The sequence below is a fragment of the Leopardus geoffroyi genome, chromosome B2 (genome assembly GCF_018350155.1).
Source record: "Leopardus geoffroyi isolate Oge1 chromosome B2, O.geoffroyi_Oge1_pat1.0, whole genome shotgun sequence".
Taxonomy (NCBI): Eukaryota; Metazoa; Chordata; class Mammalia; order Carnivora; family Felidae; genus Leopardus; species Leopardus geoffroyi.
This window is the reverse complement of record NC_059332.1, coordinates 96049969-96068089: the sequence shown is the minus strand read 5'-3', so window position 1 is coordinate 96068089 and position 18121 is coordinate 96049969. Positions and strand designations below refer to the sequence as shown.

Sequence of the window (18121 nt, the reverse complement as noted above, 5' to 3'; positions counted from 1 at the left end):
AACGTGGGGCGCCTGGGTGGCGCAGTCGTTTGGGCATCCGACTTCAGCCAGGTCACGATCTCGCGGTCCGTGAGTTCGAGCCCCGCGTCGGGCTCTGGGCTGATGGCTCGGAGCCTGGAGCCTGTTTCCAATTCTGTGTCTCCCTCTCTCTCTGCCCCTCCCCCGTTCATGCTCTGTCTCTCTCTGTCCCAAAAATAAATAAACGTTGAAAAAAAAAATTAAAAAAAAAAAAATAAATAAATAAAACGTTAAAAAATTAAAAAAATAAAAATAAAAGGGAAGGTGAGTGCATGTTAGGACCTGAACATGAATAGCTCTGATGGAAAAAGTGTCTCGTGGGGTAACAATTGCTGGGGTTTTGCTCCACCAAAGTCGCACAAGTCAGGACAGTGTCTGTGGTTATCAAACTCCAAATATTGAAATGCCCTAGAGACAACTGTCTTTCAAAAGAACATAAAATAGGTAAGAGTCAAAGTTGAGAATTCAATAGTCGGCCATTTGTCACTAACAAAAATCCATTATTTTCTAGATACAGAATTTTCTTAGAAAAGTATTAAAATTTTAATAGTCATAGTAGTGTGCAAATGGGGGAGAGGCAGAGAGAGAGAGAGAAAGAGAGAGAGAGAGAGAGAGAGAGAGAAGTCCAAGCAGACTCTGTGTGGTCAGTGCAGAACCTGACTCAGAGCTTTATCCCAGAAACCACGAGCTCATGACCTGAGCTGAAATCAAGAGTTGGACGCTTAATTGACTAAGCCACCCAGGTGCCCCAGTAGTGTGATCTTTAGAATGTAAAGATCAGTATCTTACTCTACTAATCAAATAAATATTTTCAATTTCCTCTTCTACTTCAATGTCATTTTACTCCATTAACATATAATAGAGTGTTAAATTTAAAAAAGGGAAGAAGAATAAAGGATATTGCAATAAATCAGTAAAGCTACAAAAGATTTTTTTTTCAATTTCTGTCTATTCTGGTGGTATATTTGTGGGTGTTATAAAGGAAAGAGGATTGGCTAAAATTCAAGAGTCCTGGGATATAGTCCTGACTCTCATTAAACAACTTCATGTCTCAATTACTTAATCTGCAAAACAGAGACAATCAAACCCGATTACCTCCCTGAATTCTCTGGGAAGCCCATATGAGCTTCCTCTGTGCAATAAATTGCATCTGTAAGAGAAAGGCAACCTGGTGGCAGTGGCTGGGGAGGAAATATGGGCATGTCCATCCAGCTAAACAATTCCCACAGATATAAAAGGTAGTAGAAGACTCAGGCAAGTGGGGAAGAAAGCAGAGAAAGAGGGGGCCATGCAGAGCAGCAGCAACAGGGTCCACAGAGCCCCCCTCTTTCAACCCATTGCTTTGTGCAGGGACATGATGGGAGGGCCCCAGACCAGCTGCCAACCAGAATTCCAGAGATAAGGAGGAATGCACAGAGAGGAGATGAAGGTGGAGAAAAGACTGGGAAAAGCAAATATTGCCAGGTATCCACTCACTTCTGAAAACACCACAGGAAGAAAGAAAAGAATGTACAAGGCTTCCAGAAAAGTAGTGGTGAGAGCCAGAGATGAGTCAAGGGGTGATGGAGCTCCCTCGACCTCATGGCTTCACAGTTCTCACTGGTCACTCAGATTGTTTCAAAGGAGCCTCTCAAGAGTTTGGTTAGAGGGAGCGGCAGGCAGGTTGGCGGCATCCCCATCTTGTTCATAAGTACCATGAGGCACAAAGAGCTTAGATAATTTGCCCCAAGTCACCTAATTTGTAACTGAGAAATCCAGGATTAAAACCCAGGTCCTCTCATTTCTATTTACCAATGGATTTTTGTTTTCATTTTTTTTTTTTTCTTTTCTGCTCTCAATGGTCATTGGTAAGTGGTAAGAATGTTATATATTGAATTTTAAGTGAATTATCCTTATCTTATACTTGCAGTAGAATAGTAATTCGCATTTTTAAGAGCATGAAATATAACCTATCAGATCAACAAGAACATTTCCTAAAATAGATAAAATTTATTTTAAAATGACACAAAACAAGGACTGGGCGTTTTGAGCAACCCAGTGAGTCCTTGGATAAGCCTCAATATTCTATCAGTCAGGGATCCTGTCAGTGATGACCCAGTAAGTGTAAAAAAACAGTATCATTCGATTTAAGTAATCTGTGAAATATTAACAACCAATCCCTGATTGCTTTGACCGCTTTGGCATTTATTCTGGAAAATTATAGACTTTGATATCTAGAATTGAAGCAAACGCAAATGAAGTTAACTGCTACATGCTTTTTACTCTTCATTTAAAGATTAAGAGAAAGTTATCATTCACATATGGACGAGTGCCAAAAACATGGTAGTATCCATTCAGCTCACAAAATCCCAAGTGTGCATTCTATGAGGAAGAGGTTGTAAGCAAACGTATAGATAAAGAAGGAATATATAAGAAGGAATATATGTTTCTATGAATATGCAAACTGCCAAGAACAGAAGGAAAAACATTAGGGGTTAGCCACAATGAAAAGAAATGAAACAATCGAACCAAGAATATCTAAATGAAACAAAACTGGGAACATGTGGCAGCTGAGGTATCCTTATCTATGAAGCACAGGAGTCCAGCAAGGTGCGGGGAAGAGTTTATTGCTCCCTTCTTTCTGTTCCAACGGCAACTTGTTGATACCTCCATGAGAGTACTTTAATTCAATCTATGGCCATTCTTTGCTAAGACCAGCTCAGACCTGACCTAACTTAATGCCCCTGCCCAACTCTGAGTGGTCTTTTACCCTTCTGCAGTACAAAGACTCAAGCACAAAATGAAATAAAAAGAGCATACCGCTTAGATTTAGATGATGTTGGTCAGCCAGAATCCCAGCAGGGAACAGATGGCACGGACAATAGAGATGATTGAGAAATGTTTAAAGAACTGACAGTTTACGAGATGTGGGCAGGTGAGGGGATATCAGTAGGAATAGTGGAGCAGCCAGGGCTCTCCACAGCAGGAAGCCTACCACCCCTGAATGAGGAGGCTAGGCGGGGAGAAGGTGCTGCAACTAGTGAGATCGCAGCTGTAGAAGAGGTCCACCCATCGGAGGCTGTAGCCTTGAGTGTCAGACTGAAACCTCCACCATGCTCCACATAAACTCCTGCTCCTGTCCTCTCCTCTAGAGCCTCCCATTGCCTAAACCAAACTAGAAATCAGAGGGCAAGCGAGCTTCACCCATGCAGTCTCTAAATACAGTTCTCGGGAGCACAGAGAAGGGTGAAGAGTGGACCTGGAAGGGCAGATAGAAAATATCCAGAGACTGAGGTTGCCCACAGTGCTGTTCACTGAAGTATTATTTATGATGGTGAAAAATTAGGAAGAACCCAAATGTCCATCAAGCAGGGCATGGGTAAAAAAAATATTTTACATACTTTAATGAGGTGAGAAAATGCTAATGATATAATACTAAATGAAAAATAAAGCAGGGGGTACCTGGGTGACTGAGTCAGTTGGCCGGCTGACTTTGGCCCAGGTCATTTTCCCATGCTTTGTGGGTTCGAGCCCCGCATCGGGCTCCGTGCTGACAGCTCAGAGCCTGGAGCCTGCTTCAGATTCTGTGTCTCCCTCTCTCTCTCTGTTCCTTCTCCACTTGCACAGTCTCTCTCTCTGTCTCTCTCTCAAAAATAAATAAACATTAAAAAAAATCTAAAAAAGAAAAAGAAAGCAGGATACAAAAGGCACCTAAATTGCTGCCTTTGTGATGTCATCTTTAGTGCTAACTTATATGAAAATACACACAGAAAAAGAACAGAATGTTAATAGTGTTAGTCACAGATAGTGAGATTATGGATTATTACAACTATATGGTAAAACTGCCAAAATAGCTAAGATAACAGTAAACTACATCAATCAATAAAATGAGAATCTCAATTATAAAAGAACAATCCCTCAGAATGTTCACTGGTCTGACCACCTCTATAAAAGTGGCATCAACCTGGGGCACCTGACTGGCTCAGTTGGTTAAGCGTCCAACTCTTGATTTCAGCTCAGGTCATGGCCTCACAGTTTCATGGGTTCAAGTCCCACATCTGGCTCTGTGCTGACTCTGCAGAGCCTGCTTGGGATTCCGCCCCCCCCCCCCCCCCACTCACCTCTCCAGCTCATGCTCTTTCTGTCTCTCTCAAAATAAATTAATAAACTTAAATAAAATAAATAAATTCTAAATCTTAAAACAAAATTTAAATACTTTGACATAGCATTAATCTCCAGGCATATTCTGATTTTTTTCCCTCTCTCTCTCATCCCTGCTTTGCTAATGTTGTAAAAACGTGCTTAATTTAACAAGTGGGTAATCTAGCACAGAATACATATTCGGATCTTCCTCAATTTATGATGGGGTCACATCTCAATAAGCCTATCTTAAGTTGAAAATATAATGTCAGAATTGCATTTTTGTTGTCATTGTTAGAGAGAGAGAGAGCATGTGAGCGGGGGAGAGGGGAAGAGGGAGAAAGAGAGAATCTTAAGCACCCTTCATGCTCAGCATGGAGTCCAACACGGGGCTCTCTCCCATGTCCCTGGGATCATGACCTGAGCTGAAATCAAGAGTCTGACACTCAACAGACCGAGCCATTCAGGTGTCTCAGAAATGCATTTAATAAACCTAATCTACCAAACATCATAGCTTAGCCTAGCCTACCTTAAACATGCTCAGAACACTTACGTTAACTGACAGGCAAAATCATCTAACAATATAAAGCCTGTTTCATAATAAAGTATTGAATGTGTCATGTAATTTATGGAATACTGTACTGAGAGTGAAAACCAGAATGACCATGGGTGCAGAGTGGTTGTAGGCGCATGGGTTGTTTACCCTTGTGATCACGTGGCTGACCGGAGGCTGTACCTGCCCGGGGTCACAAGAGAGTATCACACCCTGTACTGCTAGTCCAGAAAAGATCCAAATTCAAAATCTGATATACAGTTTCTACTGAATGCAGATCACTTTCACACCATCGTAAAACTGAGAAATCATAAGTCAGAAAAATCATAAACTGAACCATTCGTTGTAAACTGAGGACCACCTATATAAGTAAAATACTTCAGTGTTGGAATGCATGTGTGCATACAAATATAAATATAACCATCAATTTGGAGATTTTATATACCTTAACTGGATCGTGAGTATACACACATACCACAAATGTTAGCAGGTGTTCTTTGGAATACCATGATCAGTGATGGGGTGGAGAGCTCTCAGGGATTATAAATTCTCCATCTCCTTGGAGGTTTAACCCACTGTATCTCTCAGCCTTTTCTTGTACCTGTTTGAATATTTTCTTCCTTATTAATAACAGCAAGTGTGGAAACTTTTTTATTATTTTAATGGTGAATATTGCAGCTTCTCCAAAAGACAGGAAAGTGAAACTCAGTTCCCAGAGATAGAGCCTGAACTGGTTTGCCAGCCCACGCACCACCAGCCTCCCACACGGCAGGTGTCCATGAGTGTTTTTTAAATAAATGAGTTACACCGGTGCAGTTTATTGTAAATGTGGTGACACTCACATTTACTTACCTTCCTGAGTGTGACACAGTCACTAACAACCATTCATCAAGACTGCTTTTGAGAGAGGTAACATCTGCTCAATTGGCTGAACCACAAATGGAAGAAGCAAACCTGAGGCTTCAATTACATGATCACTGAATAATTGTTTTTAATATTAGAGAAAGTCTACAACAAGCAGAACTGTGGTTTAAGATAAAGTGGCAAATTTTCAGTTGTACTCTAGAAATTGAGCAGTACTAATGACTATAAGTAATTTATGCCAGAGCATGTTTTTAGTCTAGCATAATGGAAAAAGAAATGTACTCTCTTCTATGACCTACTGTGAATTAGTTCTGTGCATTTAATAAAACTCATAGAAATTAATGCGCTTTCTTAAATATAATTTTTTAAGTTTATTTGGAGGGGAGGGGCAAAGTGGAGGGAGAGAGAATCTCAAGCAGATTCTGTGCTATCAGTCCCCAACTCGGGGCTCAATCCCACAAATGGTGAGATCTTGACCTGAGCCAAAACCAAGAGTCGGACGTTTAACCAACTGAGCCATCCAGGCACCCCTTAAATATAATTTTTTTTAATTCCTCAAATATATAAAAGTTAAAATTCCATTTTCAGAGAAATGGGCACTAAAGACAAACTTACTATTTCCTATAAAGATAATTTAAAGGATTTTCATAATCTTTTTACATCAAGCTCTCTGGAGCTGTGTCTTTCAAGCCAACAGTATCTCCTATAAATTTGGAGTTTGGGTCACCAGCAATTTCTTTCCTCTTTTAGAGCTGTGATTAACTTTTATGAAGAGTGAAGCCTCAACATTTTCACCTTAGATTCTTTTACATACTCTGTGAATCATGCCAGCAACAGGTAGTAAGACTCCGGCTTTTAGAGTAGTTTGGAAATCAGGAGCAACAAGTTTAGTTAACACTTCAAGGACTGAGTCGCTGATTTTTGGCAGAATTATCTCAAGTCAAGGGTTCCCAGGAAAACAAGAGTGCCCCACTGACTTCCCAACACATATGAACTCTTCATTCTTAGATATTCCCCTTCTCACAATGAGACATTTTAAGGAGCATGATTCTATTTTGGTTTTTGAAAGGATGATAGCTCTAAAAGCAAGTGGATAATTACATTTGTGTTGGATACTTCCATTCTGCAACTGACTACCTACCACACACAGATACACACATTCTATCAACTACTCATTCAAAGCTTTAGTTTTCTCATGGTTTGGTGAAAATATGAGCTTTGGAGTTAGCAAGACTGGATTCAAATACTGCTCTATCACTTACTGACACTGTCAGATTCTATTTTCTCGATTGTAAATATGGGGGGTAAAACGACTTACTTAGAGCTTTTATGAAGGTTAAATGAGATACACTGAATATGAAAGCAACTGTCACATAATAGGTACTCAATTCATTAGTTCCTTTGTCTTAGTTATTCTTGAAAAAGGTTTTCTCGTGTTTACTTAACCCACAGGAGAGGTTAGAAATCAGGTGACTAAAAAGAATTCCCCTCGCCCATATCCCCATGCCACACCCATTTTCCTCAGAAAACATACCCCCTTCCCACCCCCACACAAAAAAAGGAAACATGCCCAAACCCAACTGGCTGTTACTTTTGTTGTTTGTTGATCAACTATTGAGTGACATTAAGATAAAAATTGGTGTTCCTCCTTGTTTAACATCTGCTGGCTGTGTACATTTATGGATGTGTAACCAGGGTATAATTACACACTGAGGAAAGCAACCTTGTGAGCAAGGAAGTTGATGCATAAATTCCTGAGGGGCTTCTCTGTAGGAAGAAACTGCTTGATGATGAAGGACCCAAAGCCTCAATGCATCTTCAGCAGTTATCACCTAGATCTAGGGCTGGTTGTCCCCTTATGGGTATAAAAAAAGCTTTTAACAGAAGTGAAATAACAAGGGTACAATTCACTGCCAGCAATGTACTGGCTACTAAGATTTCTGGGTCAAAGTTCTTAAAACTTCTTATAGGATGATATTAGGACAATCACAAAATCAAATTGGTAAAAGTCAAAACTTGAGCAAGTGCCAGAAATTCAGTCATACTTTATTTTTATCTTGAAAAAAATCCAAAATCTAGTTTTAGGCTAGCTTGTTTAAACATGTTTACTGACACATACAGGAATACAAATGCTGTTGTTTCAATCTAAAGTATGCTCCAGTGAAGGACTCAGGACCGATGAGTGAATCTCTTTCAGACAAAATTGTTTTGGGTAGTTAGTACTAGGAGAGACTAGTTCTGCAATCCCACCTAGGAACAACTACATTTTCTTGTTGTGCAGACAACAACAACCTCTTAGTTCCTGGGAGCTAAACAGTGGGGAAGAAAGCCAACATTTGCAAGGCTGTAGAGCCAAGAAAGTCTGGCAATGCCTGGGGAGCCTCCACTGCACAGGCTTGAAAAGGACCAGTTCTTAGGTTTGCACATGGCATTCAAGATAAAGGAGGCACTGTATTTCAACATGAATGTCAACAGTTTGCTTCAACTGTTACGTCTTTTTCAAATAGCAGATGCAAATACAATCAAACTATGCTTTCATAAGATATTTATAAATCTACCGGTATTATCAAAACATTTAAATGACAAATGATGAATAAAGTATATTACATGTCATAGTACCAGCATTACTTCAAGCCCCATTAAGGGAGTCCTTGCTTGGGTATAATACGAATAGACCTTATAATTTCAAATTGACATTTTGCTGTTATAAAATATGGCTGTGCAAGTTAAAAATATTTTTGTGAGAACAGGAATTCAGTTCTTTTTAGTGGGGTGTTTTGGTAGTCGGTGAAATACTAATTCTAGCAGAAACTTTGAAAGTAATTGATATGTCAATAACCACACTATAGTGTATATACACTAGCTGAATAACTCGTAACTCAATCTTGCAATCCATCTCATGGTTGTTGGCTTATGAAACAAGGGGAAGATTTCCAGGGGAATAGTCATCACGAAGTTCGATGAATCAGCTGGGCTCCTATCAAAGGTGGTTACAGGCCAGGAACAGGGAGGCACAGTCTACAATCCAAGAGAACCAAAAACAACAGCTGCCCAGAAATCAGAAAACCTGTTTCAGGCCCACCTCCTTCACCAGCATTGCATGTTTTGAACTTCAATCTCCTCATGTTTAAAATGTGGGCATGGGCCTACTGCACAGAGCCATTATGAGCTTCAGGTGGGTTAAAATACCCGTAATGGTTTATAACCCTTCAAGTGTGGAGCCAAGATAAGGTAAAACTTGAATTCGTTGTCAGGGACGCCTCAGTGATAAATCAGGAAGTAAAACCAAAGGATTCAAGCAGCAGGACTTCTGGAGACCAAAAGTTAGAAGTGCTCCTTGCAGCTCAGCTTGAGGAATTCTGATATACCCCCTTGGCCTGGGCAGCAACTGTAAATTTTGAGGGTCGCCTGCCTTGCCTTGTACTGCTTGTGCCAAGACTTTGGGAGATGAAGGAGGGTATACAAACTAGGCCTACATCTTGGTTATGTTGTTTCCTGACAAAGGCTGGGCAGAAGCCCCAAACGCAGGATCTAGACACATTACTTTTGTATTACATACACTTTAAAATTTCTGCTTTAAAATTGGTTTTTTCTGGGGCACCTGGGTGGCTCAGTCAGTTAAGCATCCAACTCTTGGTTTCGGCTCAGGTCATGATCTCACAGTTCATGAGTTCAAGCCCTGCATCAGGCTCAGTGCTGACAGTGCAGAGTCTGCTTGGGATTCTCTCTCTCTCCCTCTCTCTCTCTGCCCCTGCCCTGCTCGTGCTATCTCTGTCTCTCTCAAAATAAATAAATAAGCTTAAAAATTGTTTTTTCTTCCAAGATTTTAATGTACTTATATTTCTATGAATTTACATATTTCTCTCTCTACTATTTAACATAAAAATTGTCTAGTACCAAAATTAACTTGATTTCCAATATATATCATAATTTCTTCTTGTGAAACCAAAGGCCTAAATATACTCATTGTGGGAATATAAAGGAGGCAGCATCAACCACAGTGATTTCAATTTGCAGTGATTAACCTCAGGACTCAAGATCACCAGGTGAAGAATCCCAGCCCCAGATCTTATGAACTCTGTGATGCTGACTAAATTACCATACCCTCGTGTGCCTCATTTTTCCTCAAAATGGGGACAGTAATAGTACCTACCTCCCAGGGATGTTATTAATTAATTGCAGTGAGTTAATATTTGTAAAGCGCTTAGAACAGGGTCTAATATATACCACGTATGTTAAATAAACTGCATCTTTTAGCCAAATCTTGATGGAAGACAATGTTTTCACAGACATGGTCTGAAGTTGTTATTATAAACCAAATGCTCCCTCTCATTTCTTATTTTATTTGGCATATGTTATTTTGTCTCTTGACTCCAGTCACAAGATTAAAGAACATCCAACTAGAGAATCCAAAGAACTATCAGGAGCTTATGCCACTCATTCACTAATTTGAAAAAGATGAGAAGGTGTATTATGTATGGTGCCTTTATATAACTATTAGCCAAATCTCTTGTACAAGCTGTTGATACTAACTTCAGGATGCCATAACCCTAATTTCTAATAAATGAGATTCAGTTAGGGTTGCTGGTTTGAAATGGCACACAATACTAAATACAGCCAACACCCACTTTCTTCACCACAGAATATTTTGCCAAGCTTAACAGCAACTTACTTTTACTTGTTCAGTTGCCATCTATGGGAAGGCAAAAAACAAAAGGCACTTGTTAATTCTGTGTTTCATTTTTCTGAGTTAGCTACAGGTTCAGCCTGTACTCGTCTTGTCTATAACTTGTTGGTGAGAGGAGCTGGGGACACCACAATGGACTTTGGATTCTCTGAGTCACTTGTACGTCCTTGGGGTCTCCTGGCACTTTGTCAAAATGTTCCCTTGTTATGAAGGGTCTCTGGTATTGCTTCATTTCCACTGAACAGGCCCATCCAGGAGATGTGCAGTGCCGTAAAGACAGCACTAAGCAAGTACTCATTCTCTAGAATAAGACTTTTCATAAATCTGAATCCTTGGAGGTATTATGATGAGGCATTTGAGTCAGCCCAATGCAGCTGTATTCTAAGGGAGCTACAAATGGCTTTTCTTACCACCCCCCACACGTGTCAGACATTCATACACACTTTATCTTGAAAACTTACTTTGGGATAAGATTTTGAATTCACATTTCAATTCCATCTTCAGAAAAAGCTGAGAATTCATTTTTCTGAAGTGAATATGTGGAAAGACAGATGTTGGATGTGCCAGGCAATTTAGTATGAAAATAAAGATATTGTGTGTGTGTGTGTGTGTGTGTGTGTGTGTGTGTGTGTGTGTGTTTTAAGGAAGAACACCTGCTTTGAGAAAATAGGCAATGCTGGACTCTCCTTGAAAGAGACTCCAGAATCTCTTGACAAAGATTGAGTAGACACCAGGTTAGCTCTTTGGATCTGTAAATCTATCTAAAGAATGTTAAGAACTACTTATTTTCAGTCTATAATTTTAGAATGTCAACATCATGTTTACTTATAATTTCAGCCAAGGTTTCAAATGAGTATGTCACATTTCAAGCCCAATCTTTCTTCCTAGATGTCAAAATATGACAGAAGAGCTGAAATAATACAGTCTCAGGCTCTAGATATTTTAAGGAACTGGAGAAAATTATTTAAGCATAATCCAGAATACATGATTCTCTTTGTATTAAATGCTACTATGAAGATAAAAGTTTCCATGAGCACTGGGTATAGTTTAAGATGATTATAACCTCAAGAAGATTTGGACCCTCTGATGATCTTCATATCAGAGGGAAAAAAATTGTCATTAATTATTCAATATGAGTAAAACATCTTCATCAGAGAAAAAAATTTCTGCTTCTTCAAATTTCTGATCCTTCTTCTGACCTCAGGACATTTGATTAAATCTTATTTTAAAACTTATTTTTGACAGAGAGAGAAAGCTGGGAAGGGGCAGAGAGAGAGAGAGGGGGAGAGAATCCTAAGCAGGATCTGCGCTGTCAGCAAAGAGCCCAACATGGGGCTCAATCTCAAAACTATGAGATCATGACCTGAGCTGAAATCGAGTTGGACACTCAACCGACTGAGTCACCCACTTGCCCCTAAATCTTCGATTTCTGCCCTTCATGCATCACCATATGCTACTTTATTCATTTTCATCTGTATGCTCCATTCTCCACTAGTGTGCAAGTTTCTTAGGAACTATGACCACTTCTGATCTCGTTGTTCTATTTCGCAGTACCTGATATAGAATAAGTGCTCTGTAAGTGTTTGTTGGTCATAAGAAACTTCTCTAGAATTTGATTGGTAAACATTTCAATAAGAAGATACAAAAAGGGGCACCTGGGTGGCTCAGTTGGTTAAGCAGTGGACTCTTGATCGCGGCTCAGGCCATGGTCTCACAGTTCATGGGATTGAGCCCATGTCAGGCTCTGTGCTGACAGCATCGAGCCTGCTGGGGATTCTCTCTACCTCTCTCTCTGCCCCTTCCCGGCATGTGCACACATACTCTTGCACTCTCTCTCTAAATAAATAAAAATTTTAGGGGCGCCTGGGTGGGGCAGTCGGTTAAGCGTCCGACTTCAGCCATGTCACGATCTCGCGGTCCGGGAGTTCGAGCCCGCGTCAGGCTCTGGGCTGATAGCTCAGAGCCTGGAGCCTATTTCCGATTCTGTGTCTCCCTCTCTCTCTGCCCCTCCCTCGTTCATGCTCTGTCTCTCTCTGTCCCCCCCAAAATAAATAAATAAGTAAACGTTGAAAAAAAATAAATAAAAATTTTAAAAATTATCATTTGATTTTAAAAAAAAGAAGATGCAGAAGGGAATTTGTGCCAGAGAATAATCTATCATTAATCCTTGAAAAATGATTTCATGAACAGAATCTGTAAATCTTTTGTACAGTAAGTACAACATGAAATGGAGATTAAGCATTATTTGATAAAAATTTCAAGGTAAACAGAAATACATGCAATTCAAGATTCAAACTGTCTTACCAGAAATCATTGTTTTAAATAAATAGATCAACTTTTTCTGCATGGACATCCCTGAAACACACTGACCCCTTAGGTGAACTCAACTTTAAGACAGACACGTGTTTTTCATATTCATAGTAAGATGGGCATTTTGAATGAATATTTGGAGTTAGAAAATGAATTTCAATATCTAGTATGTTTGCTGCATTGCTTTAATCATGGACGAATAGTAAAGCAGTGATTTACCGTCTTGTCCTTCCAAATAAGATTTATAACTAAAAGCTAAAAATGAAAAAGGAAGTGAACCCAAGCCCAGCAGTTCTAAAGGTCTCCAAGAGCATATACATCACTTACATATGGACTAAGAAGATCATGACTGAAAGTATAGAAATGGATAAAGTACTACAACAACAGAGAGAAGGGGGAAAGAGTTAGTCTATACTGAACTCTGATGCCAAAATCACTTCAGGAGAAACTCCTCTAACTTCAAGTATAAAGTTCACCTTTTGCTTCCTCACTCAGAGGTATTAAGACTTTTAAGTCACCGAATGCATAAAGGGCCACTCTTTTATAGACTAACAGGCACATCCAGATATCCAAAGGCACTTCAGGGCTTGACAGACCTAGTTACAACTCCTGGGCCTCTTAAGTTGCTTGACTCTACTTACAGTGTGAAAACAGATCTGTTAATGCTGCCTCCATTGCTCTGAAGACAAGAATCACAGCCATCACGGCCCCTGTCGCTCTAGCTTCTACCACCTTTCATCTGTCCAGCACCTGCCTTGGGCTAGGCCCTGTGCCCCGTTTTACATGTATGATATCTAATCCTCTGAAAGCCCCATAAAGGAAGTGTTGGCATCTCCATTTCACAGGTGAGGAGGCTGAGGCTTCAGGAAACTTGGATCCAAATGGCAGAGGCAGACTTGAAACAGTCTGTCCAACACCACAGTCTCTGCCTTTTCCACTGCAGAGCTACTATTTTTAAGATATATATTAAAAAAAATTATTTTTATTTTTTAGAGAGAGTGGGGCAGGGGAAAGGAGCAGAGGGAGAGAAAATCTCAAGCAGGCTCCATGCTGAGTGTGGAGCCCTACACAGGGCTTGATCCCACAATCCTGGGATCGTGACCTGAGCCGAAACCAACAGTGGGACACTCAATTGACTGAGCCACCCATGCGCCCCTCAGAACTACTATTTATTGGGCATCTGTTCTCTTCCAGGTGCCATGCCAGTTGCTGAAAATATATTAAGTCTCAAAAACAATGCTCAGAGGTGGGTTGCAGATCATGACACTGAAGTTAGACCAGAGAAGTAACTTCACAAGAAGCTCACAGCTAGTAAATGACGGAGCTCAAATTTAAATTCCCGGCTCATCAGTGGTGAAATAAAACCTGTAATTTCAAATTCTTGCCTTTGGCATAAGCTAAATAAGAAAAGTAACCCAATATTAACCGGTTTAGATATAACATTGGATAAAACCGAACCAAACTAGCCATGTCCTTTATGTTAGAAAATATTAAACCTGTTTAGAGTCCTAAACACCAACCCAGCCATAAAAGACTGAAAACTAGAATCCACTTTAAGTCATGAAGACTAACACTCTACAGTTCTGGAGTGCTTTCAAATAACGTTTTAAATAATTGTTCCTTTTCTGAAGGAATCAAACATCACTTTATCCTCATAACATTCTAGTGATATATCAGGAAATAAGTTGTTTTCTCTCCAGAGAAGGGAAAGGTCCATTGAAGTACAGAAAAATGGGACTGTGTACTATACAGAAACTTGAGCCCGCAAACCCTGACTTGGAGGTAGGTCTGTGCCCACCCAGTGAGGATGCTCTGCCCTCAGGCACTGGCTGCATTTTTCCTCCAAAGGAAATGAGGTCTGCAGATTTTCAGAGGATTACGAGGCTCCCACCACTTGAGTTGGCTCTTTGGCAGACAGCATTAATGCTTGCTTCTAGGTTTGGGGTTCAGTTTAGTTTAAGGGTAATCATTTTCACTTCACTGCATTGACCTTTAGCTAAGAGCTAAATAAAGGAAATTATAGAAGGAAGCACCATTTCCATCATATAGCAGAAAATAAACACATAAAATTACTACAGACAAGGAGGTATAGGCAAGATAGTAGTTAGAAAAAAGAGAAACAACCTTCCATTTACTGAGTGCTCAAGATGTGCCACTCACTGTTCTGAGCACTTGACATGTATCAACTTGTTCATTTTTATAACAACTCTTATTATGCCCCTTTTATGGATGACAAAACCAAGGCACAACTTGCCCAGGATGACATGGCTGTTACACTAAGTAGATGAACAGGGATTTAAACCCAGGTAGAGAATCCACACACTGAACAAACTGTTTAAAAAATGGAGTATAATTCCAAGCTTGATAAACACGTGCCACTAATGGCTGCTAAGGTAAGTCCTGCCACAGGTCGCCACACCCTATCCATATGCTCTCCACTGGACCTTTTAAGGCAAGACAATAATGGACTGGACAGGGGATGGGCTGCCCAGGAGCAGGAGGGCAACAGCTCTATTTCTATGAAAAAGAACATATTAACATGTTTTACCAAAAACGAGCTGAAAAAAAAGGGTGAATTTTAGGAAGAGAGGCAGCAATGTTCAAATTATTTGACATTAAAGAAAATGACCATCATTGGTTTTTAGAACATCTACACTAAAAGCTGAAAATATTGGCAGAATACAGAAATCTGACCACAATAGACTTTAAACCTTCTTTGGAGTGGTAAGCTCTTCCGGGAAGGGAAGCATTTTTCCCCCACCCAACCTTATTTTTTTCTATTTCTTCCACTAAGATCTTGGCATTTATAATGATGATGATGATGACGATGATGATTTTACATTTACTGAGTTTCTACTTTGTATCCAGAAGTGTGATAAGAGTTTCACATTTAAAACATAAACTCATCTGATGCAACAGCTCTCCCTAATCACTATTACTATTTTTCCATTTTCTGAATGAAGAAACTGAGACTCAGAAAGGTGAAGCAACTTGCACAAAGTCACACAGCCAGGATACAAATTCATTCTTGTTTGCTCTAAAAGCCCATAATAGTAATCATATATGTCCAGCAAAAACACGCGGCCACCTGACTGTCCCATCCCCATATAGAGACAAAGGACACAGTGAGCGCTGCACGATTCGCTGAGTTCCACCACCTCAAGTCCTGGACAGAAGTGAATGGATGTGGTCCAGACGGCTCAAGAGAGCCACGCTGGCCAAGACTGACCAGAAACCTAAGTGTGCCTTAGACTAGAAACAGGTACACTCTCTCAGAAGTAAATACAATATTTATGGAGATGATCTAACTAGGAAAACATCCCAAAGACAGACCAGTATGTTTAGTTTGGGGAACATTTGTTAGTACAAAGTTCATCACAGCTCTGAGGGAAAGAATAAAGCGCTTCAAGACTGAATGAAAATACAAGCTACTTGAGAAGAGGAGCAAAAGCTCCTATTTTAAGTTTTAGTCTAAAATGGATTTGCATTTGAAAATATTGCCTATGGCTGTGTATGATTCCATTTTGATAGACAGGAAATGATGGGAGCATGTCAGAGGGAAAAAAACCATCAAGGAAATGTTTGAAGTATCTATGGAGGTAATTGGAAAAACACTTCAATGATGGGTACATCGTTATTAAGTAACATTTTTTCTAAAGAAATTTCAATTCGTAAGTGAGCACAGGAAGTCTTTGAATAAAGAAAAATATGTTCTATGACAACGAATTGTCACCGTGGATGATAAAAATATGAGCAAAAATAAAATGCTTTCTCTCTCAGCACTCCTCTTCCATCCCCTCCCTCACACATACTCAGAACATCCTGAACCACTTGGACTTCTCAGCAAGTGCCATGGTCTTCCCAGTGTTGGTGATGCTTATAGTGCATCCTCAGCCTGGAAGTCGTGGCTCCTCCCCTTTTCTGTCTGATTAAACTACTCAGACTTCCTCCTCCCGGAAGCCTTCCTGGGTCCCCTCTTCTGTGCTAACATCTATCATAGGATTCATCCCACTGTTTACTTGTCGGTCTCCACAAGAGACTAAGAATCCTTTGATTACAGAGATCACTCTCATTGCTTTTTATATCCCAGCACTTAGTTAAGGCGCCCAACACAGTTTTACTAAGCCAATAAAAACACATTGCAAAGTTAAGACTCTTTTAGAAATGAAAGGAAACTATATCTAAAATGCGAATTTTGCACTATTTTATTCTGGCCCTCACAGTTCCTAAGGGTGTACTTTAAAAATACGCACAGCAGGATTTACTGGATATTGCCAACTGTCCTTCATTAAAACTATTTTATACCCCCAAACCACAGAAACATATTGGTACTTCAAACAGATTATTGTTCAACGAATGGATCAATTCAAATAGTATAACAGTAATCATACAAAGTGTTGATAAAAATTTAAAGAGCATAGTGGCAGTTATATTTTAAATAACTAGGTGCTGCCTAGTGCTGCCTAGTTCTGACACTGATTCCAATGGGGACAAGCCATTCACCTTTTGGTTTCAGGTTCTCCACCCATAAAAATGGGGATAATATCACTGCCACTTCCTCCTCCTTTCAGATCCTATGAGGCCAATGGAGGTCTGTAAGAGTGGAGATCTTCACTATTAATAAAGGCACCATTATCAAGGTTCCTATTCACTCAGGTGGCAATAATCCTTCCCTACCGCACCCCTTCTTAGCAGGTTAATAAAGTCTTTTCTTGCATAAAGTCTTTGCCAGTCAAAACAAAAGGCACATGGCTGGGCACAAGTTCCTCTCGCTGGTGCTTGGTCTGAGCCAGAAGCCACGAGGAACCGGAGGCCACGAGGACCCCGCAGAGGCCGCGTCTGTGCCCCTCTGGACCCCGTTACACCCCTGCCGGGTGAAACGGACTCTGGGCCTTTCCCCCGCTCCGGGTGGGGAAGAGCGCGGCTGCCGGTGGAGACGACTCGTGTCATGGGTCATCATAGCCCGGAGTAGCTTGGGGGAAAGGTCGTGCGACTCTAGGGCGCGGGAGAGGAGCTTACCTGGCTTCGCAGAGAGGCGCCGGGGGCGGGTGTGGAACGAACACCCCACAGTCCGACGGCGGAGGCTGCTGCTTCTTCTTGGAGCGCCAGATGTGGAAAGGGGTGTGCTTCTTGGGGGTCCTGGACGGACCGGACTCCGCGTGGTCGCCCTGAGGTGGCGGCGACAGTGGCATCTTCTTGTCCGCCTCCTCCGCCGCCCGGCCCTTGTGGAAGAACATACCTGGGCGCCAGCTCGCCCGCCTTTCCCAGCGCGCCGTCGGACCCCGCCCCCTCGTCGCCGGTGCGGGGGACGGCAGAGGGTTAGAGGACGAGGACCGAGCAGCGCGCGAGCAGCCCGGCAGCCCGAGCCCTCCGGGCTCAGGCGACTGCTCGGCCGCGGCACAGCGCCCCCACGCGGCGAGGGCGGCACCCGGCGCGAACCCAGGTGCGGCGCGCGCGGTGGGAGCCACAGGTGGAGTCGACACGCCCCCTGTTCCCACCCTGGGGACGCCCGGCAGCCGTGGAGCAGCGACACCTGCTGGACTCCCTGGGAACTACCTCTCCTGACACGG

General features: G+C 41.3%; 1 protein-coding gene across 1 annotated transcript in view; it reads right to left on the bottom strand.

The window, feature by feature from the left end:
* CRYBG1 (crystallin beta-gamma domain containing 1) overlaps positions 1 to 17798 on the bottom strand; it is a 185848-nt gene extending 168050 nt beyond the window's left edge. Inside the window, exon 1 of the mRNA XM_045499179.1 lies at positions 17571 to 17798. Coding sequence (XP_045355135.1) covers positions 17571 to 17788 — 218 coding nt within the window. The 5' untranslated portion in view covers positions 17789 to 17798. The remainder of the gene's footprint in view (positions 1 to 17570) is intronic.
* Positions 17799 to 18121: the final 323 nt, after the last annotated feature.